Raw genomic sequence first — 23,579 nt, 5'->3', positions numbered from 1 at the left:
AAGCTGACCAGCTATTTCAAGCTTACAAATGATAATTCAATTTTCTCGTTGCTCACACTCTTATCATAAATATAAGTTAATTGGTACTTCACTGGTAATACATGTACCAACCTCTGCATATAGCACCATTTTGGCCTGCACACAAGAGTAAAGACTATGCGGCAGCAAAATTCTCTGAATACCTGAGATGATATTGATGATTCCAATACAAAAAACATGTAATATACCCATTTTTGGGTCCTCTAGGATGCAGTTGTTGCTGACATTCTGAGTTTGTGTCAGTGTGATTTAAGGGGTGTTTAGATATTTCCAATGAGCTCGGATGGGTTAGAGTAGTTAAATAATGCTTTCACATGTTATTTTCGGCTTCTAGCTTGTCCTCGAAGATTCTTGGACGGAGCTTCTATTTTTGGTAAGTCAATAGATCAAGCTCATTTATAATCTTTCATCATCGGGATCACTCTTGTGCTGTCAGATTTCAATACTAATGTTTTTTGGTCATTTTTGCAAGTTGGGGACCTTAGTGTTATAGCCCATTGGAACTGGGAGGAGAAATTTTCAATTTTGGGCACATAAAATAGGGACTTTGTTTGTCAAATTATCATTATATTGGAAGGTCATTTTTGAAACAATGGGCTGTTCAAATTAATAAAGCAACTTTATTATATTGTCAACTTTAAAGTATGACATAAAGTCGCTTTTGGAGAGAATAAAATAAATTTGTGGTTTAATCCCACATTGAGAATGGAGGCTCAACAAAGGTTTGAGAAGTCTTTATAATGGAGCCTCATCCTTCTCCAAGCATATGTTGTATGGAGAGTTTATTTGTTTTCACTTTTTTTGGAGAAATTTCTTTTGGATCATCTTCTAGGACAAGCACCCTTGGAGTTGCATGTCTTGGATGGAAACCCAAGATCACTTAGGGAGGGATTTATCATGGAATTCCATTGGAGCTATATTGTATTTCAGAACAGGTTTGGAGGTACATTGCATATTTTTTAGTTCAGTTTGGAGGCATTCATTGGTGGTATTGTGACTTGAAGCTTTAGGGTTTTAAGCCCTAACCTTGATACCATTCAATGAAGGGAGTGACTTGATTAAAGGAGGGTTTTTATGCATATGCTGACTACTCTGGTTTGGTTGGGATTCTGATTTATAGTACCTTCGGAATAGTCCTACATTTGGATCAGCATTTTCATTCCTTTTTGGGACAGCCTTGCATGTCTCACTTCAAACAAATCCTAGCACCACATTAAGAAGTACTTTTGGAGCTGATTTGTATGTCATTTGTAATATGTCTTTCTTGGTTGAAGAGATGGGTTTACCTAACTAGGGCATGTTTACCAACATCTTTTTGGCATATTGTATGAGACTAGATGTACCAAACTATATAACAGCACTACGCTGAGTTTGATGGAGCAAATAAGGTCATATATTCTCAGTATTGATTTGTAATCTGCAAATACTTTGTATCTGTAATTGCTGTTATTTCATTATGTTTATGTTCTCTCTTGAAATATTGTAATGGAAACAATGCTTCCATGAAATATGAAGGTTGTTGATTGTGGAGAGCATAATATTCATTTTACATGCATTTCTATCTGTACTGGGAATATTTATAAACCCAAAAAATGTAAACTATAACCATATATCAGGTAGAAATGAGTTGTGTGCCAAGTGTTTGACAAAATGTCCAACATCCAATTTTGAGGAAAACAGATCAGAATTAGCAGGGTTTTTTACAAAACAACAGACTTTAAAAACTGAATATGTGTAATCAGCCAGCACAGTTCTCTAACACTGATATAGAAACAAGACTGGATGGTTTGCTTCTTATTTATCTCTCTTCACGCCAAATAAACTCTATTCTCTTGTGCTAATTTGGCAGCTTGGATTGAGTACGGATGTGGGTCTGAGATTCGGGTTCAAAATTTGTCCAAATTGTTTTTGATTTGAGTTTGGATTCGTTTGTACAAGAATATATATGCAGCAACAAATAAGTTCATACACCACTATGCTAATTGTACAACAACATAGAAAATTCACCGCATATATTAACGTTTTAGTCCTAATGACATAACCAAATGCCAAAATACATCACCATATCAACGTTTCAGTTCAAAAACAATAATGTCAACATTAGGAATCAGCCATCACCAATCAAATATGATCAAACAAATCATCACCATTCTGCTGTTGCAAATTAGAAGCACGAAAAATGCCACTAGTATCGGGACTAGCAAAGCTAGCCTTAGGAGCAGCCTCAACAACACTAACTAGCTTGGGATCATCATCATCAATTACAAGTGCATCAAAGTGGGCAGTCGAATCTTCCAACTCCACACACTCTAGTTCAACATCAAAATGCTTTGTCTCCCTGTTTTTGTAAGCATTTTTGTAACCACAATCAGTTCTAACTTCAATCCTAGTGGTTTCATATTTTGTCAAACACTTACTATGCAAGCTTTGATACCATTGTAAGTGACCCTGCTGGTTCTAACTCTAACAAACATCAAATTGCTTCACTTTTAAAAGTTTGACATTTTGTTAAACAATTTGCATGAAACCTCTATCTTGCTGTCCTTTATTTTCAGATTGTAATGGCTTGCTTGAAATGGTTTTAGGCATAGTTCAAAATCTCGTTCTCTGGCACTTATTGACGAGGCAAAATAAAGTTTTCTTGGCAAATATCGGAGATAAATTGGTAACTTCTCCGGAAAATATTGGAAATTTTAAGAATGACTTCAATTTAATTAAAAATGCAATTTTTTGGCAAAATTCAATAAGTAGATGCATCTAATGAGTCAGTAAATGAGGAAACAAACCAAACAAGCTGATCTAGATATATACAAATGCAATAAGTAACAAAATCGCATCCTCATGTGGAATGCTGATGTAGTCTGCGACTCTGAACTCTGAAGCAAATTGTCTTTGTAAAGCCAACTTTTTATTTTTGCAAGTCCAAAGCCAGTTTTGATCCCCATTACCAAATTGGTGTGGTGAATGGAAAGAATACAAGCACAAAGTAGTAGCTGGCGACTTTTTGGCCAATTCAGCTGAGATGAATATGAGACAAGGAGAGTGTGTAAAGAATATTTGTAAACTTAATCAGGACATCTGAACTTTTTCCTACACCTGATCAACTATAAGATGATGGAGATTGTACCCATCCATAAAATATAGAAGAGAAAGATGATCTTCCTCCAATAAATGGTCTAGTTCTGAAACTTACAAATTTGACAACATTAATGAAGGTAGTTACCAAGTATACCAATAGGTGTGTAGATTAGAAAATTTACAAGTAGATGGAAAAGAATATTACCTTATTATTTGATGGGCAACATGGAAGCACATTTTTCCAATGATGATGAAGCAACCCATAGTGTTGAGAAACCTGAAGGTTGAAAGTATAAAAGAAAAGCTACAGCAAAAACTTAGCGAGATCAAGAAGAAAGAAGGTTGCAAATGAGAAAAAGACATCAAATTAGGCTCATTGTTTACCTTGCACTTCATCAGTAAAGGAGATTGATTTCATGAATCAAAACATAAGATGAATTGTTGAAAACCAACCACAAGTGGAGATGGAAATTCCTCATCCAATTCATGAACAAAATGCAGAACCTATTGGGTAGGAAATTCAGGAAGAGAAAACAATAAGTTATTGGGAGAAGTTTGCAACTTCTTGGTGATATATTGCCAACTTCTTGGCTCTGTTTTCTTGCGCAAGAACTATGTTTTTTTTGGCGAGTGAGAAGCCTGTTTATCATCAATTTATCTACGCGATTTTGATCAATGGTTTTAAGTGATTGTCCAATGCTTGCACATTAACTCAACGATGACTAAGCAAAGAACAAAAGGCAATTGCAACTACTCTTGATCATTTCAAATGCATATATCAGAATTTTTATGGTAAATTACACCTATAGCCAAGAAACATTTTAACAAACACTTGGCGTGAAGTAATATTTAATTTAATTTGGAACATTTAATGAACCTGGGAAACCTGGGTGATATAGGAGATTCAACTTGAAGGCTGGAAGTGATCTGCAATAATTAATGTACTCCCCAACTATAACATCACTCCTAGATTATTAACCACAACCTCAGAATAGACTACGTTCTCCTTATTGTGAAGAATTCAAACCGAATGCATGAAACACTGCGACAACAAATGGAAATATGAAGCCATTAAATGGTAAGTGTTGCCAGCAAACCAGACGCAACTCACAGACTTCGAACGTAGGTCTAAGTAATGAATTCACAGCTATAAAACGCAGATCACTGCCACTGTAGAGCTCTTCAAGATGACACTGAACTTGTGGTTTGTTTGTAGAGAAATATGCACGCTGAATTAAAAATTTAAAACCCTTCAGCAATATCGTAGGCCAGGGCAGACCACTCCCACCATCAGCGGAGACATCCACTAACTTGCTACTAGCCAAAAGATTAGAGGACATCCTCCCTGAGCAGTGCCACTCCAGATCTTCAACAAAGGCACACATGCGCTCAACTCCAGGGGAATGAAGCCCACAATCACCACTGCTTCAGGCCTTATAGAAACATGGATGCAGGCTAGATATAGGAGAGACGAAGATCTCCCAACCTTCCTCTCTATCAGGGAAGCCACCAAAGCTCCAAACCCCAGCATGGCTCTGCCCATAGCAGCCCAAGTCCAAAACTCCATCACAGATCTGCACAGACCAGATCTGCCCAGCACAACCACAGTCCAAGCTCCCGACGCAGATCTGCCCGCTACCGATCTGCTCAGAGCAACCCAAGACCCCAAAAGGGAGATGCAGGGATTCCCCATCATCATTGTCTTCATTATCCTCCCCTTGCCTGCCATGGCTTCTCGCTGAAACCCTAGCACCCCTCGCTTTACTCACCGTCATTGCTTATCAATCGAGAAATTTGTATTCATAACTTCGTTATTTTAGTAATTTGCTGAAGTTCCATTTGAAATATGGTTTTATACATCCTTTTATAACTGTTTTCTCAGGTCGTACATGTATATTAACAGACCCCCCTTGTCACCCCACTCTACCATTGTCTTTCTGCTATCACTATATTTAGGCCCCTGGATGCTCCGTCCCCTCGTTAAGAAACTCTATAGAACTTTTCTTTTATGTAAAACATAGACTTTTCATGATAAATACTTTTTAAGTAATGTTTTTGTTTATTAGCTTCATGTTGCTTTGTATCTTTAAGGTTACAACAGTTTCTAAGGCTTATAGATAAGTTTTAGTTTGATTACAATTCTCTACATGATTTTTTTAAGTTTCACATGCCTTTGTTCTCATAAGTTAATGCCTTCGATTTAAAACTAAACTTATATTAGATCATGAATGATATAAATATGATTAAGTTTATTATAATGTGTCTGTTTATAAGATCATTAGTACAGGTATATAGTTTAGTTTAAGAATCTAAGCTAATACAGTTTTACTGTAACCAGTGATTTCATTTTTTGAAATGCTATATGTATTTTTTATAGGACATGTCACATATTTTAAAGATTCACTTGGTGGTCTTTTTGGTATTGATGTTATTCATTAATTTCTAGCATATGCAAATAGTGAAGGTGAAGCAAATCATGTTATATTGTTTACAACTGTACCCGTGGTATAATTTCTTACCTGGTTATTGCTAGTCCCTATTTGGTACGGGGTTCATATTTCTCAGCATGCCTATACTTGAAGTTTATTTGGGAGTAAGAGAGCACTTCCAACTCATTTATATTGTTTAGCAGAATGATTTTGCTTATGATGACTAAACTAAGTCAATACACCCATTAGATAGCATTTGAATAATTGAGGAATCACCAGAAACAATCATCTGTCTACGATGAAATTGTATTGGAACTAGTATATTGGTTTACTTTTTATCCTATTGGCTCATTTAAAATTGCCAACGAATTTCTTCTTGTTTAGTAATGGGATATGAAATTTTACATTCGTTATGGTATGCCTGGGAATCAGTGCATTTTCTTTTACATTGAGAACTATATTTGCTCTTTGCAGTTTTGTCTTTCCTTTTTGAAATAGCTTATACAGTAATACGTAATGTGACGAAAGTAATATGCTTCTGTAACAGAATAATCTGGTCTTCAAAACAGTTTGAAGGTTGCACAAATGAAACCGAACCCTGGTATGGAACTGCATTCTCCCTTGAGAAAATCAAGGATGAATCAGTAAAGGTGTGCAAAATCATATAAAGTCTTGAACATTGTGAATACATTAAAGGTTGCCTTTATCTGTTTTGTCAAGAGTGATAACTGTTTGTTCTATGTTTTTAGAAAGAGGCAATACTGAGCACTATTTTGAATTTTTTGCTTTTGGTCAGTCTTGAAATTGGAAAGAATAGGGCAATTTGTTTTTATAATTATAATTCTCTTGTAGCACATTATTGATATGACAATGGAAGATAAATTCAATTAGTGGTTGTTCCTAATGACGTGTCTTTTGAATTTAAAAGAAATCAGATCTACTACTCATGGATAATGTTGTTTTCAGTTATATTTCTTTATGTAAATCTTGTTTTTCTACTTGATGCAGCAATGGGAAAACTCAGAACCAGATTCAAGATTGGGATTACCTTCGCCGAATATGTTTATACCCACTGACTTGTCTCTCAAACAAGAGGATGAAAAGGTTATGAAAAATAATACAGTGACAAGTTCATGTTTTATCAAACATCTTTTGATTGGCAATTTCTCAATCGCATTTACTTAACAGTTGCTTTAACAAACAGGTCAAACTTCCCATTCTAGTGCGGAAATCCAGATTTTCAAGGCTGTGGTATAAATCAGACACAATGTTCTTTACTCCAAAAGCTTTTATCAAGCTGGACTTTAACTGTCCTGAATCGAACAATTCACCAGAGGCAGAGATTCTAACAGATATTTTTACAAAGTTACTGGTGGATTATTTGAATGAGTATGGTAAGTATTACAGTACTCCAAAACCTTTTGAGAAGCTTTATCCTTGATTTTTGTTGGCTTTATTTGGAGGATTCGCTTCTGTAATTTAATGCTGTATTATTAAGCAATGGTCTTTGGAAGCTGGCAGTTTAATGTATAACTTTAGAGGATATTTGCACAGGTTCTGATGATGAATTGTCAATGACAATAGAGGAATAGTGATGTCATGTTTTTTGGGCTCAACTAGTAACACTGCCAGGAAATCAGTACAATATATTCTATTTCTTTTATGCAAACCTCTCACTTTATCTAGGCTAACCTCTCACTTTATCTAGGCTAACCCATTGGAAGTCGCATCTTATCTGCATATAAAGATCATTTTCTTCAGGTTAGTTTGGATATATATAAAATCCATTATGCTATCAAATTCATGGCTCAGTGACAATAAAGAGTTTGGTGATAGATACCTTCATAGTATCATTGTTCACTAGTTCAGATTTTTTATAGCTTAGAGCTAGAAGCCAAATAACTTGGGAAACTGCAATTTAAGATTCTCACTTAAAAACGTTTCAAGTACACATGTCTAAGTTACTAATTTGATAATTTTGTTCAGCAGAAACAGGTAATTTTGTCATGGAACTGTTTTGAAGTTCTGAAGAATTGTTGTACCTCAGTTGAGCAAAATGAGAATGTTTAATTTTACAAATTCTCTAGGCAAATAGTCAGAAATATTTATCATTGATCTTTTAGTGTTTGTAATGTGCATCAATTGATTGTTTAAATTTTTCTATTGACCATCTTGCATTTATCTTTTCTCCAGCTTATTATGCAGAAGTTGCTGGACTTGCTTACAGTATTGACCATACAGGAACTGGGTTCCAGGTACTTACTCTTCTAAATTTTTTGTTTATATGTTTACTCAACAAATGGAGATATTGAGATTCTCCACTTGGTTGTGAACTACATGCAGTAGGGCATCAACAAAAGATGAAAGAAAGAGGAAAACAAAACTTGGAAGGAGTTTCTAGATAGTAAATCTCAAAAGAATCACCTTTTGTTGAAATGATGAAATCAAATCTTATACTAACATGTGATGCATTAAATCTGATAATTTCACATTCATTAAATATAATATACGACTATTAAGTATTGAATAGGTGTAGCCATTGCTACAGCTATCACAAATCGCTAGTTATGGGGATCTCTATTTGCTATCAAATGGGTGTGACATGATAGAACACTGTTTGGTATTCAATTCTTCACAAATTTCACATTCTCATGATCCTCTTCTTTATTGTTTGCATGCATGATGACATATAGTTTTTGCAGCTGAAGCTTTCTTACTGTAAATCAAGCTGTCTTACAATGTTATGTGATGTATTAAGCAGGACTTTGTCACATGTATTAATTTATTATACACTACTTCAGACTTAAATAATGGCTTAGTATAGTAACTGTTGTGCCTGTCACATCTTCCTTTCCAAAGAGATTTCTTGTCATGGCCTCTTTTATAGGTCAATGAATTTTGTTGCACCGTTAGCCTATTTTTCCTTGGTCGTATGGGCTAACCGAGTATTCTTTGGGATAACTTCAGTTTTTGGCCTAGGCAGTTTCACTTGTTGGCCACTCGGGTTTGTTTTAGTGGAATTATTATTTTTAGTAACTCAGCAGACTCAGTATTCTTGGCATTTGAGGGTTGGACTAGGAGCATCTTGTTGAGACCTTTCCGATGAGCTATCGCTCATGCATATAGGAGTCCATCTGATATGAGATTTTTAATGCCTGAAGATTTAATTGATTAATTAATAAAGTGACTATATAAATAAGTTCAAATTATTAAATGTCACTTTATTATTATAATCACTTTATTTCCTTAATGGGAAAAAGTATGACTTTAAAAATAAAATAAAGAAAGAGAAATGAGAATACAAAAAGTCACCTGTTTGGGCTTAAAAAAGTGGAGAGGAGTCATTTGCCGCATGCTTGGTTTATTATTTTGGAATTCATTTTTCTCTCGGGAAGAGTTTACAAAAGTTATAGCTTTCACTTGGTGAGAGGATGGAAACCCTTGATCTTGGAGAGTGGACGGAAACCCATTGTCAGTTGGAGACATTGTGCAGGTGTTTCACATTGTGCTTCAGTTTCATATTTTTCATATCCAATCCTGCTGTATTTTTCTGTAACTGTGATTGGATTTCTCGGTCATTTTGTTGAAGAACTTTAATGGAATATTATTTCTGAAAATATATTTCTGTTGAAGATTTATTGTAATAATGTTTTGAGACTTTCTTTGATCTGGTTTTTAATGGGGATTTATGGTGCAATCTAAAATGCATTCATGAAATTACTTGTTTTAAAATTTCTGAGATTTCTTTGAGAGAGTTGAGCAAAATGTCTGGTTAGGGATATTGTAGTGGTATCAGAGCAATGATCCTACCTTCTTGTTGGATAGAATCAGAGATTTCATTAGAATAGTGTACCCTGCCAGCCTGAGGGGTTAATAATGTAGAAATTAATTTAAAGTGTTGTCCGAGACAAATTTGTAGAAAATGGTTTAAATAATCTGAAGACTCAATAGAGATCTTTTTAAAGCTTAGCCGATATACTGAAGTAGCACAAATTGTTGAGGTTGAAGTTTTTTATATTGCTTTTGATGTGACTAATAAATGGAGGGTGGATTAAAAATACTATGCGATGTGTGAATTGTTTAATCAAAAGGAAATTTTTTGGCATGGATGAAGTCTAAGTTCAAAAAATATCTTGATTGGTATTTAACCTACCTTTTATAAGGTTAGACAGTCGGCAACTATATTAAATATTATCATTGCTGCTGTGAAGATAATTACTGTGACTTTATAGTGGCCCTGAATAAATTTTTCAAATGAATTACTAGTATTGTAACTATGAAGGGGATTAATATTTTAATGCTCCAATAATTAGTGCAAAGCAGAATATCCGCAAAAGCTATATTTTGGCAAAATAATGATTTTTGGGGCCATGTTATCATTATAATCTTTCTCATGTTTAGTCATGGGTCCTGTACATGATATTTCTATATTTAATAATAAAAAATATTTGCTGCAGCGGAACCTAAATACTAGCAAGATCAAAACATTTTGGGAGCAATTATTATTGCCGATATGTGATATTTGAATACAAATTAATAATAGTGTGTATATTTTTCTGTCAAATATTGAAATTGCTAAGCTCAGTGTCAGCCAGGAATTTGAGATTAAGTATTCTTGTTGGATGGGGTCGGAATAAAAAATTGATTGCTCTATATTGTTTCCAAAAGGAAAAAAGTTTATATATGTTGATCTTCATGCTCGTTGGGACACCTCTTCACATTGCCATTTAGTTCAATGAATGGATTCAGGCTTATTAAAAAAGCACATCTTTGGAGTTACAGATCTGGGTAACGACATCTAATGAGCAAAATCTGGAAAACAAAGATTAATTTTCGTTGACTTTACAGGAAGATGATTAATTTGGAATCAAGAAATTTCCTTTGGGATTGGATCGACTGTTGCAGTGACAGTATCTTTCAGTTTATTGCTATCTCCAGGCTTTGAAACCAACTCTCGGGATAGTCGTTCGGGATATCTGAATATTTGTAAAGAATCTATAAAGAATCTATTTGCAATCAAATGCTTTTAACGGCACCTCTAGCAGAGAAACAAACTCCATCATTAAGGTAGGGAAGAGACATCAGTATCTATCTTCTTATTGCACCAGTGGGCTGTGTGAACACATATTCTCGGATGGGTATATTCATCCTCTAAAAGAGAGACCCTCCTAGGAAGTAACTTGTGATTCTACCACAGGTATTTATATACAAAATATTGTCAGGAGGTTACAACTGAGAAAATTTCATCAGGCATTTCCATTAATCCACTGAAATGGAGCAGTGCTCTGCAATCTGAAGGCGGTGATTAGCGAGAATAAAAGGGTCAGGGGTCCCATGGAGGAAGGAGATAGACAAACTTTCAGTGGGACAGTATTTGCAAGAGGCTCTATTCAAAGCACAATCGATTTATTTCTATAACTCATTATTTATTTGTTACAAATGTGCAACATTTCTAATGTTTAAGGAAAGGAATAACTCTGAAAACTTCTTGGATTTGATAAAACGGTGTTTTATGATGTACCACAAGAAGGAATCATTTTATCAGAAAAATATTATCTCTGTGCATATTTTGAAGTATTCGATTTGATATTTATTCTGAAGTGAATACAAGACTTGTGTGTACAAAGCTGCGAGAAGGAATCATTTTATCAGAAAAATATTATCTCTGTGTGTATTTTGAAGTATTTGATTTGATATTTAATCTGAAGTGAATACAAGACTTGTGTGTACAAAGCTGCTTCGTTGTCCAAATAATGGTGGAAATCACATACTTAGTTATTTAAAATATTAGAACTGCGATACCAAGTCAGTTATTTCAAGAAATTTCTAGTATGGGAGCAGTGAACACTGCATTATTATTTTCAGACTGGAACTTAAATGTAATAACCCCAACAGGTTATAACTTCTTCCAACACCAAAAATATTTATACTTCAGTTGTTTGACATTTCGTCAAACACTTTGCAAGCAAGGGTCCTCTGACTGATATAACTTTTCAGATTGCTACAGTGATTGTTGTTTGGATTTGCCTCAAAGAGAATGCTTACAAAAGATTCCAAATTTGTCTAAACAATGACCTAACATAAATATGCAACTAATTTTGGCAATAGTAAATGCATATATGAGTTCTAATCATGAAAATGATCACCTATAGCCAACTGGTATTTTAACAAATAGTTGGTATGCAAGCTAACTGGCTGATAAGAAATGATATATTAACGCTCAAAGACAACTATTAATGACCAACAATTGTATCTCCCTTATTGAGAATGAGTATCCAATACAATATTCATACTAAGTTAGCCAAGACTCTTGGCATTTACAAAGATATCAAAATATGATGATTGCTGGTAAAATAATATGCACCTGCAGTTGCCAATGAAAACTAATGCAATACTAAATATCTAACTTCAATACTCCCCTACAGCAGTACGCTAATCACATGCATGATTAAATACAACTAAAGCCATGGATTGCTGATACCATTGTGAGGAATGTAAAAATGAATGATGTATCTATTAATGAATGATAGGTCTGATACAAAATGACAATTACAACAGCACTCTATAGTGAAAGGCAACTATGAAAATACACATCAGACCTGGCATATGAAGTCGCCTTAGAGAATAGATGTATTGTAATACCACTGAACAGAAAATAACCTGCCCAAGTCGTGCCTCTCTAGCTGCCGCCCCTGATTGTAGATGGCTGTAATAATTTTCTTTGCTTTTTCGGACCTGCTCTTTCGGCCTGCTTTTTCGGTTCTGCTTTTTCGGCTTGCTTTTTTCAAACTGCTTTTTCGGCTTGCTCTTTTCGGACTGCTTTTTCGGCCTGCTTTTTTCGAACTGCTTTTTCGGCCTGCTTTTTCGAACTGCTTTTTTGGCCTGAAATATTTTTTCTCAATGTAGCACAAATAGAAGACTGAAGTATCTTCCTCCCAGCTGCAATAATTCAAGTGATATTTCACACCTTCAAAATTGCGTACCAATTGAGAGTTTTCGTTCTCAATGGCTAGTTGTGACTATTGCAGAAACCCTAGGCTCCATAATGCACATCAACAAATATCAACATCAACAACAACAAATCTGGATGATTAGAATGAAGCCCGGGGTGCCTATTTATTCTTTTTCCTCCACTTTCTCCAGAAGCTTCTAGAACATTATTTTGTTTTATCTATTAAGTGACTTTATAAAATATTTTATAATTCATGTCACTTTATTAAATTAATTAAATATAAAGTTACCTTTTAATATTTATTTATTTGATAACTTTATAAATAATTAACTTAATACCACTTATTTATTTAATTAAAATAATTAATTAGTCATCCTCATAAAATATTCATTATTTTGGACAACCTAATTAATTAAATTAATTAAATCAAATTGCCTCCAAAATGGGGACACGACATTAAATTGAAGTGACGCGGTCTGCAGGTCATCTGGACACGTTGGCAGATTCTTCCAGGACTGTTATTATGCCATAGTCGGGCCAGACAAGATGTATGGATCAGTCAGTCACTCAGTATAGCTGCAGCTTGGTTGGTCCTTTACAAACTGGACTATATCAGTTCATAGATTAAAAAGGTGCAGGAAACATTGAATCAAAACCTAAATACAAACCATAGTGGCAGTAGATAATACATTTGTAGATTCAGATTTTGAACCAACTGTTTGACAATATTCCAAGATATCAAAAGATTCAAAGCAAAGGAAAGATGCTTGATTTGGAGAAGGACAAGAAGGCTCTAGGTCAAGCTTAGCTTTGGTTAAACCATAATATGTAGCAAAGGGGACAAAGTACTTAGTATGTTGACTGAATACAAAACTCTTCCTATGCATTTAAAAGATTCACATGACATGTTTAATATCAAGTACTTGTCTAGTGTTGAATTGTATGCAGATATGAACCAGTTCCCTTATAATATGGATTCATGACTTCCACGTCATAGCTTGTTCAGTGATAAGATGTTTTAAGACTTATCTTTTATGATTTCACTCTTGTAAATTATTTATATAACATTTCTGTATATAAATATCTTATCATTAAACTCATTAAAATGCCTTTCATTGTACCTTTGACATCAATGATTATCTTTTTTCAAGTCTTCAATATCATAAATGAAGGCCCTAATTCCTGGAAATTGGGGCTCCATCATAAGGAAGGGATGAAAACAATGAAATCAGATTATCTACATCTACTTTCAGATCGTGGTCATCTTCAGATTATCTACATCTACTTAAACTGTTCAAACAAATTTATGCATGAATGTACATCCTCCTGTTCTGAAATATTCTTTTGCATCCTGGATAATGATTTAAAAGATTCACATGACATGTTTAATATCAAGTACTTGTCTAGTGTTGAATTGTATGCATTTATGAACCGGTTCCCTTATAATATGGATTCATGACTTCCACATCATGGCTTGTTCAGTGATAAGATGTTTTAAGACTTATCTTTTATGATTTCACTTTTGTATATTATTTATATAACATTTCTGTATATAAATATCTTATCATTAAACTCATTAAAATGCCTTTCATTTTACCTTTGTCATCAAGGATTATCTTTTTTCAAGTCTTCAATATCATAAATGAAGGCCCTAATTCCTGGAAATTGGGGCTCCATCATAAGGAAGGGATGAAAACAATGAAATCAGATTATCTACATCTACTTTCAGATTGTGATCATCTTCTTAGTCTCACGAAGATCTATTATGAGGCATTAAGAAATAAGGAAGGACACTCTTATTTATGAGCTCACAAATCCAAGGACACCATAGAGGTTACCTTAGTGGCATTTCATGAAGTAAAACTCAGATTATTGAGCTTAATCATAAATTTAATGTGGCACATTCTATTCCAGCACAACATCCAGTTATGGGAGTTGAGGAGGTTGTCAATGATGACAGCACAAGGGCTGATCAGGTTGAGCATGATTCATCTACTTCCAGTGGACATATTGTACTTAATGATGAGTCATTGATAGAGTTTGGAGTTATTCATCATGACTATATAGTGAGGAGCGCTCACCATTTTTTATTTGATCCACATGTATAGGACTTGATGAGGTATAGGTGTGGATTGTCTTAGAGATTGTATCATCCATTGTGGGATGAAGGTCTTCCATCTTTAGAAGATAGGATTAGAGGCTGCAAGTATCTGACTTAGGTGATTTTGGGAGAGTACATATAGGGGCAACAGTTAGTTTTCCATTATAGCGATACCTATTCGAGAGGGTTGGTTACTTCTATATCATAGAGATCTAATGTGATTATGGTGTTAGTTGCTACAAGATGGGTTACTTGCAGAGATAGCACATTTGTGGGGGTTTTGCAAAGGTTGGGTGTGATTGTGGTGTTGCAGGTTCTTCCAGTGGTTTGTATCTCCTTACAATTGATGGATGCGATTGTAGTTGGTTTTGGGACCTGATTATTCATAGAATTAACAGTATAGCTCGGGTGGGTTCCACTAATAGGGTTCACCACTTCTGGCATGGTGAGGGTGAGGTTAGAGTTGGGTGACATGAGTTTGATGATCTTCTTGGACCTGTTTCAATTTTGATGGATTCTTTGTGTGTGCCAGATTTGGATAGTTGGGATGAGATATATTCTTGCGTAGTTGATGGAGGTTTGACAGGTGGGCTTGTTGAGTTGCACTCTACTAAGATGTCCACTCTTACGACACATATTGTTGAATTACTCCACCATTTCCAGTATGGTGGCATGTTGTTTGTGTCAGTTTGGTTGGCCTTATCCTCTTCATGGTCGTAGGTAATACAAGAGTGACTTGGTGGTATCACAGACACCACATAGGTCTTCACTTGGGAGCCAAGTGGAGCATTCATATGGGTGGTTATGGATTAGGGAGTTGGGAGGAGCGTTTTGTTTCGTTCCTTTCTTGATGGAGGTTGACAAACTATTGAGCTCGCGCCACCTCTTGATATTAGAGGAGTATGTAATTACAGCTCGAGTAAGGTACTCAGTTAGAGAGTATTTTCTTTTATAATAACAAAGAATGGCAGGTTTCTTGACTGAGTCTAAATGTGAGATATTTTGTGATGTTTATTGATGTCGTAATGCCCCCTTCTCTACGCTAGCTTTATTGGCACCTAATTGGTGTATCGTTCCATCTGGATAGGCTAACGACATATTATTTAGGATGCCAACCAGTCATAGGAGTTTGGGTTTTAGTTGAGGAGATTTAAATGGGAAATCCTAAGCTTTTAGTCACTTTATTTTATTGGATTGAAATATAAAGTACTTTATTATTTGAAGTCACTTTAGGGCAAAATGACTTAAGTGACTAAGAGATGAAATAGTCTTTTATCCCACATTGCTAAGTTGTTTGTATCTCCCCACACTTCAAGGTTATTTAAGAAAGCTTTTTGCCTTGGGATTAAAACAACACATATATGATATTTCTATACATCCTAAAGGTTGCTTAAATGTGACTGAATATTTCCTAAGGATGAGACCCCTTGAGGAAAACCAATGAGGCTGGATGCAAACCTGGCACTCACATGTGCATATTAGTATTGAAGTTCAATTAAATACCTTAGAAGTTGATAGTAAGTTGGAGTTCTCTAGACAACAAGGAGTATACGGGTTGTATTTGAGGATTGTATGCAGAAGATACCATTGATTTGATAATTACTTTGGATGGTGAGCAGAATAGCTGGACGTTCATCCTGCAACAGAAATATTGTCTTAGTGCTAGTGCCTTACGTGAGTATTTGTTATTGTAACTATTGAGCTTTACAGCTTCTTTCTTAGTATCACTCTTGCAACAGTTGAACCCGGGGTAAGAGAAAGAGACGGTCAATAGTCCAGAATTGCATCATAGGAAATGCAAAACATGAATAAACTCTTCTAGTGGTGACATGTATGTAATTGTTAGTTGGAGTAGTATACAGAAATCAGAGTTGGTTGCAAGCCGCCTAAGTCTTTGAAGAGTATCTCATGGGCAGTTCATGAGCCTTCGCAATACCAACCGAAGGCAGTCTGAACTCTCAGGAACTGGTGGTATCAAGTCTACAATTTGAAGATTAGCTAAGTGCGGGAGTTCCACCATTAGCAATAGGAGACACAGACACTGGTAGCTTAAGGCAGCAGTATCTTCTGTCCAACATCAAGGAAAGGTGGTCTTGGATTATTTGCTAACATTGGAGGTGTAGTCTGCAGTAGCTTCCACAAATCAAGTCACGTGGATAGTTCACTTTCAGCAGCTAACTCCAGGTTCTTGATTTCTTGTTTATATTAGTGAGACTAATCAGTCGTTGCAAGTATTGATATTGAACTCAGTCCATTATCTTTATCACGCTTTCAAATAGATTTGCATACAGTATGTTTATGATATCATTGTTCTAAATATTGCTTTGTATTTGAGCTCTGCATTATTCAAACTGTCTTTGACTTTTGGCATGCATTATGAGAGTTGGTATGTTTTAATGGCTTCATAGTTAATACAGAAAACCATACACTAGTTGTTTAACAAAAATCCCATCAGCATAAGTATTAATTTTCTGATCCGATTTAAGGACTATTACAGATGTTGTGGTGTTTCATGACTTTGGGGTTATAGATGTTTACACTAGTGTAGCATAGAGATTGGATAGAGCACCAACTTTGAGGCAGATCTAGGATCCAGGCATTTGGTTCAACTTACTGACGTGAATTCCTTGGGGGCAATCAATCTTTGGGAAGGGAGGTCTGTCATGTCCCTTTTTCTAGGTTAATGGATTTTGTTGCATAGTTAGCCCATTTTGCCTTGGTTCTGTGGGCTTTTTGAGTTTTCTCTGGGATGAATTCCATTTTTGGCCCGAATAGTTGTAGTTGTTGGCCAATCAGGGTTGTTTCAGTGGAGTTTTTAGACACTATTTTTAGTAAGTCAAGAGACTTAGTATTCTTGGCATTTCAGCATTGGACTAGGAACATCTTGTCGAGACCTTTTCGACGAGTTGTTCCAGATCCATATCAGAGTCCATCTAATCATAGATTTTAACGTCTGAAGATTTAATTGATAAATTAATGAGTTGAATCAATAAAATAAGTTAGCATTATTATAAACAGAGTCACTTTATTATTATAGAGAGAGCCACTTTATTATTATAGACACTTACTTATTTCCTCAGTGGGAAAAAGTCTTATTTTAAAAAGGAAATGAATAAACAAAGTCGCCAGAGAATACGAAGAGTCACTAGGTTGGGTGTAAAAGAGGGTGCAAGACTCATTCACAACATGCTTGAATTTTTATTTTGGAATTCCTTTTTCTCTCTTGTAGAGTTTGCGAAAGCTACAATTTTGAGCAGGCGAGAGAACGAAAACCCTCGATATTGGACAATGGACAGAAACCCATTGTTGGTTAGAGACATCGCGAAGGTGTTTCACACTGTGCTTTAGGTTCAAATTTTTCATATCCAATCTTCTTGTATTTTTCTGTAGCTACGATTGTATTTCTTGGTCACTTTGCTGAAGAACTTCAATGAAATATTATTTCTGAAATGCATTGCTGCTGAAGATTTATTAATAAACTAATAATGTTTTGAGACTTCCTCTGATCTAGTTGTTTAATATGGTTTTACTGGTGAAACCTCAAATGCATTCATAAAACTAGTTGGTTAAAATTTCTGAGATTTCTTTGAGAGATTTGAGCAATATATTTGGTTAGGGATATTACATTTCTCTATAAAGTTAGAAAGGTATGAGATATAAATATTTACTTCCACTTTCTTCTTTGTGAAGCTAAAATTACAACTTAGCTTTTGTTTATTTTTTGCTTGTGGAACATTCTACAGATTTACAGTTGCAGTTTTTCTCCTGGCTATTAGTCACAATGAAGTTATGAAGGAATTTTTCCTTATAAAGTACTTAAGTAGATGCTTTAAGAGGAAATTATGGTTTCCTTCCTTCAGGAGATTAAAGTGTTGTAAAATGGATTTTTCTCTAAGCATTACTAATAATGGATAACATAACTTTCCAATCCATTGGTTAGGTTAATCCCTATATAATTCTTTCATGGCTTGATGGAATGTGTAAATATCTAAGCTAGGAAGGAAAAGTTTACTTGATAAATAGGGTGTTTAATACGAGTTATTTTGTGTTCAGTGAATATTTCTTTATGAATTTAAAATCTACACTTACTAGGTAGCACAATTTTAAATGATTGCCAATAATTGGTTACTTATATTGGGATGTAGACATGGGAAGGTTTTAAACCAAGCCTGATTGCTGACTTGGGACAACACCTTTTGAAAAGTTTTGAAAGATAGTCCCTAAACATTGTCTTTTCGTATTGTGAGAACAAAGCTTAGATCCTTGTTGGAGGGCTTAAATGTGCAAAAGTAGGGAAATTCTTTATTATTATAGGGCTTAAATGTTCAGTCTTGAATGGATTGAGAGATATAGTTTTAAAAATGTTTTTCACTTCTGCAAGTCATCTTAAGGCAGTATTGATTTAAGGAGCAGACTTATGTTTCTTGTGTGTACTTATACTTCAATCATACCCTTATTAAATATAGAGATCAAGGGGCATGCCCTTACAAATGACATGTCCCTTCCAAAGTCTACTTTGACTCATCCCTTGAAGTTGGTGACTTTCCATGCAAAAGCAAGTTTAATACTAAACTAACAAAAGGTGATTAGTTAGAACTAAACTAATGCTCAAAGATAGTGTAATGGCCCTTACTATAAAGGCCACTGAAACCCTCAAACTGGACTTAGGAATTTTGTCAAACAGTTCGCATGTAACTGAATAAGGCTGCAATATTACTAATTGTTGTACAACAAAACCTCAATATATGATGCCAATAATGTATGAACAACAATTCCAGATTATAACACTACCAATCTAAGAGATAGATGACAATATGAAACTCAAATATGAAGTCCAATGCAATTCTGATTTTATGACAGCAAATAGAACTGATTACAATGAGAGACTGTCACAACTATGCACTTCTAACACATCAAGCTCTTGACAATGCAATGTTATGGCATGAACAATAAACCCAGTTCAGATTTGGAATGCAAATGACGAAACTTTTACAACAGTTATTAATGACTGGAAATAACTATTTATGCAATGACAGTGCTGATTGTTCTAATCCATAACATGCAATATTTTGGCAATCAAAACTTCAGTTTGTGCACCTGAAATAGCTCCAATTTTGCCGGATATGAATGCTGAATTAATGCCACACGAAGACCTCAGAATCTGCCCCAAACCGACTCACAAAATTGCTGCTGTTGCCCAACTGACAGGGCCGTACAGGTACGGCCTGGTACGGCTGCTAGATAAAAATATTGCAGCGTTTTTTGTCACTCCAAAAGCAATAAATCTGGGCGCCTAGGGTTGCTGAATAACCCCCTAAAATATGAAATTCATCCGTCAAGCCAATTAGGAGTTATGAGCAAAAACATGGGTCCAAATCCTCGACTGGCAGTCTGAAAATAATGCACAACTGCGTCTTCAAACCCTGTTAATCAATCCACAAATGCTAGGGCACAACTAAAACCCTTATTCCAACCAAAGTAAACCCTTATAACTGAATCTCAATGAAGTCCAAATGAGATGGCTGAATTACCAACTCCTCAAATGCAACAATTCAGGTGATATTTCACACCCTCAAAGTCGCCAATCCAAGGGAGTGATTCGTTCCCAAAGATCAAATAATAATTTGCAGACCCAAGAGACTACAAATTTGCTCCACAATGGAAGAAGTAGAAGAAATCTCAAATCCAAGCATGTCCAAAATGAGAGGCCCAACCCTCTATTTATTCACTTTTCTAAGAAGTTGCTAGAACTTCTAGAAATATCCTTTATAAAATCTCATTATAATGCACTTTTTATAATAAAGTAATTTTATAAAATAAAAAGTGCAACTCAACTTAAAATTATAACATGTAGGCCCCAATAAAATATAACCTCTTAACACTTCTTCAAGAGCAAGATATGACCATCTGATCCGCAGAATTGACTCTCTCTCCACACCATTTGCCTACGAGAGTCTGGAATAGGCAAAATCCATGATCAATGTCATGTCGAACTAAAGAGGGGACATTACAGATAGGTGCCGATATCCTTAGGAGGATAATACAAAGACTTAAGATATATATATATATATATATATATATATATATATATATCAGATCAGACTAATTTGTTATCAGAACAACATGATTGAAAGTTACGGAATTAATACTTCCTCTTAACTTGATAGTCATACTGAAAGATATCATATCTAGCAACATCAATAAAAATGAACAAGCAAGGATTGATACGCTATATCTATTTGAATCTTCTTAGCATGTGGTATCATTGAACACATGATATAATGTCATATTACTAAACCTATTATATGACAAATCATTATTACTAGTGATAACAGTATTACAAAGAATACAAGATATAGGATAAATCTAGAGAATAATTAAATTCTTCATTTATCCAAGTTGTGACTCATAAGTACTAGTATTCTTATATCACAACATGATCTTGAGTTAAGATCTACCATAACACAGGATAAACTCTGGAGAGTAAAATTCTTTCTTTATCCAAATTGTGACTTATAGACATAACAATGTGATCTTGAACTCATTTAGATCTTACAGTAGAACTCTATTGTTTAGTACATTATCTAAGAGATCGTCATCTCTCATAATGTTGTTCATACAAATGTTCATTATCTCAATGATCGTCACCTCTAAAGTAATGAATACAAATGGTGGAGCCCATACCAGTCAATAGCCTGACAATACAATTATTTTATTAATAATTAAAGAATACAAATGAATTACAATTCAACCATACCAAGTCTTTTCTTGAAGTGATTTATCTTCACTCGAGAGAGAGGTTTGGTGAGAATATTTGCTATTTGATCTGTAGTGCAAATGTTTCTAATTTTATAGTATTCTTGTCTACCATATCTCTCACATAATGGTAAGGGATTTCGATATGCTTGGACCTATCATGGAAAACTGGAATCACCTGAAGCTTGATGGAACTCTGATTATCACAATGAATAATTGTAGGATTCAAGGCTTGACCGAATAATCTCGCAACTAACTTTCTAAGCCAAACTGTTTCCCGAGAGGCTATCGCTACTGCAATGTATTCAGCTTTTGTGGAACTTTGTGCTACTGAAGATTGTTTTTTGCATATCCAAGATATCATTGCTGATCTTAAACTGAAAGAACATCCTGAAGTACTTTTTCTATCCTTAACACTTCCACCCCAATTTGAGTCTAGTGCTTCTTTGTATCTTGTAATATGTTGAGATGATCCACTATCAATCACCCATGCTTGACTTGAGACTTCATTTGATAGTGCCGAATACAATACATTATTCTCAGGATCACAGTTATCTTCTTCCCTAGTAATATTTGTATAGTTCACTTATTGTTTAGAATTCTCAAGGCAATTAGATCTATGGTGTCCAAACTTTTCACATCTGAAGCATTTTATTTTGGATAGATCTTTCTTAGGGTTGTCATTCTTTTGATTACCCCTTTTCTTCTTGAAATGCTTTTTGTTGCCTTTATAGCAATTTGTATTAAGAACATGAAGTTCTTTATCTTCAGTTTTCAATTTTCCTCCTTTTTTAAGTTTTCTAGATTCTTCCTGAAGACAGTCTCCCTTAAGTCTATTGAAGTTAGGAAGATTATCTCTAGCACTTAATCCTTGTGTGAATGTTTCCAATGAATCTGGTAATCCATCTATAGCCATCAGTGTTAGTTCTGTATTATTAATGATGGTTTCTATACTTGAAAGTTCATCTCTTCGGTTGGAAACCCTTAGGAAGTAAGAATTCATTCATTGTCCATTCTTTATTTGTATGTGATTTAGTTGCCTTTTTAGTGAGAACTCTAGTTGCATTGTTAACCTCATATGCACTTAGTAATGCATTCATCATATTAAATGCTGTTTGATGTTTTGTTAGCATGGGTACTATATAATTTTTCACTCCATCTAATATGATCTAAATGACTTTCCTTTCCTTTACTCCAGATAGATTTATGAGGTTCAACAGTAGGTTTTCTGGATTCTGAATCAGCAAATTGTTTTACTTAATTTTCTTCAAGAATCATCATGATTTTGAATTTCTAGGCATCAAAATGTTCTTTCCCATCAAACCTATCCTTGGGTCTAATTGTGTATGCCATTGAAGATAGGAGAATGATGCTAGATATATATCAAGTCTGGTTATTTAATTTGCAAAGCCTAGGTTCGACTACTAGGGCTCTGATACCATGTAAAGTTTCTGCAAATTTTGGTATTTAATCAAACTTAGATAATACCTTCTTTATGCTTGTTTTAGATAACCTTCAATGTTTAGTCTTGAATGAATTGAGAGATATAGTTCTAAATTTTTTTTCACTTCTGCAAGTTGTCTCAAGGCAATATTGATTTAAGGAGCAGACTTATGTTTCTTGTGTGTCCTTGGACTTCAATCATACCCTTATTAAATATAGAGATCAAGGGGCATGTCCTTACAAAAAACATGTCCCTTCCAAAGTCTACTTTGACTCATCCCTTAAAGTCGGCGACTTTCCATGCAAAAGCAAGTTTAATACTAAACTAACAAAAGGTGATTAGTTAGAACTAAACTAATACTCAAAGATAGGCGTTGATATCCTTGAGAGGATAATACAAAGACTTCAGATCAATATATATATATATATATATATATATATATATATATATATATATAACAATATCAGATCAGACTGATCTGCTATCAGAACATCATGATTGAAAGTTATGGAATTAACAAAGTATGGCAAAGGTGGTGCCAACCAAATTGGAAATCATAGGCCTTCTTTTAACACAAAAATGTGTTTCCACCCAATATTGTAGGTACTAAAAAGGGAGATAGTTTGGGGGACATCAAGATGCTTGAAATATTTCCATGCCATTTCCAAATGAGCAAAACAATCAAGAGACATTGCCAAAATGCGGGGATGGTCAACCCAATGATCTGAAACCTTTGACTGTCCCTAGTATGGTTGGGGCCGTCCCTAACTATCCTAGTGA

General features: G+C 34.8%; 1 protein-coding gene across 1 annotated transcript in view; it reads left to right on the top strand.

The window, feature by feature from the left end:
- The window catches only part of LOC149562341 (Insulinase (Peptidase family M16) family protein), a 333,865-nt gene that overhangs the window by 183,885 nt on the left and 126,401 nt on the right, over positions 1-23,579 (top strand). Inside the window, exons 15-18 of the mRNA XM_089825868.1 lie at positions 6,094-6,196; positions 6,555-6,650; positions 6,751-6,940; positions 7,740-7,801. Coding sequence (XP_089681994.1) covers positions 6,094-6,196; positions 6,555-6,650; positions 6,751-6,940; positions 7,740-7,801 — 451 coding nt within the window. The remainder of the gene's footprint in view (positions 1-6,093; positions 6,197-6,554; positions 6,651-6,750; positions 6,941-7,739; positions 7,802-23,579) is intronic.

This window comes from Cupressus sempervirens, chromosome 4 (assembly GCF_028749045.1).
Source record: "Cupressus sempervirens isolate cs-2001-9-10 chromosome 4, ASM2874904v1, whole genome shotgun sequence".
Lineage (NCBI taxonomy): Eukaryota > Viridiplantae > Streptophyta > Pinopsida > Cupressales > Cupressaceae > Cupressus > Cupressus sempervirens.
This window is presented reverse-complemented; position numbering and strand designations above follow the sequence as displayed.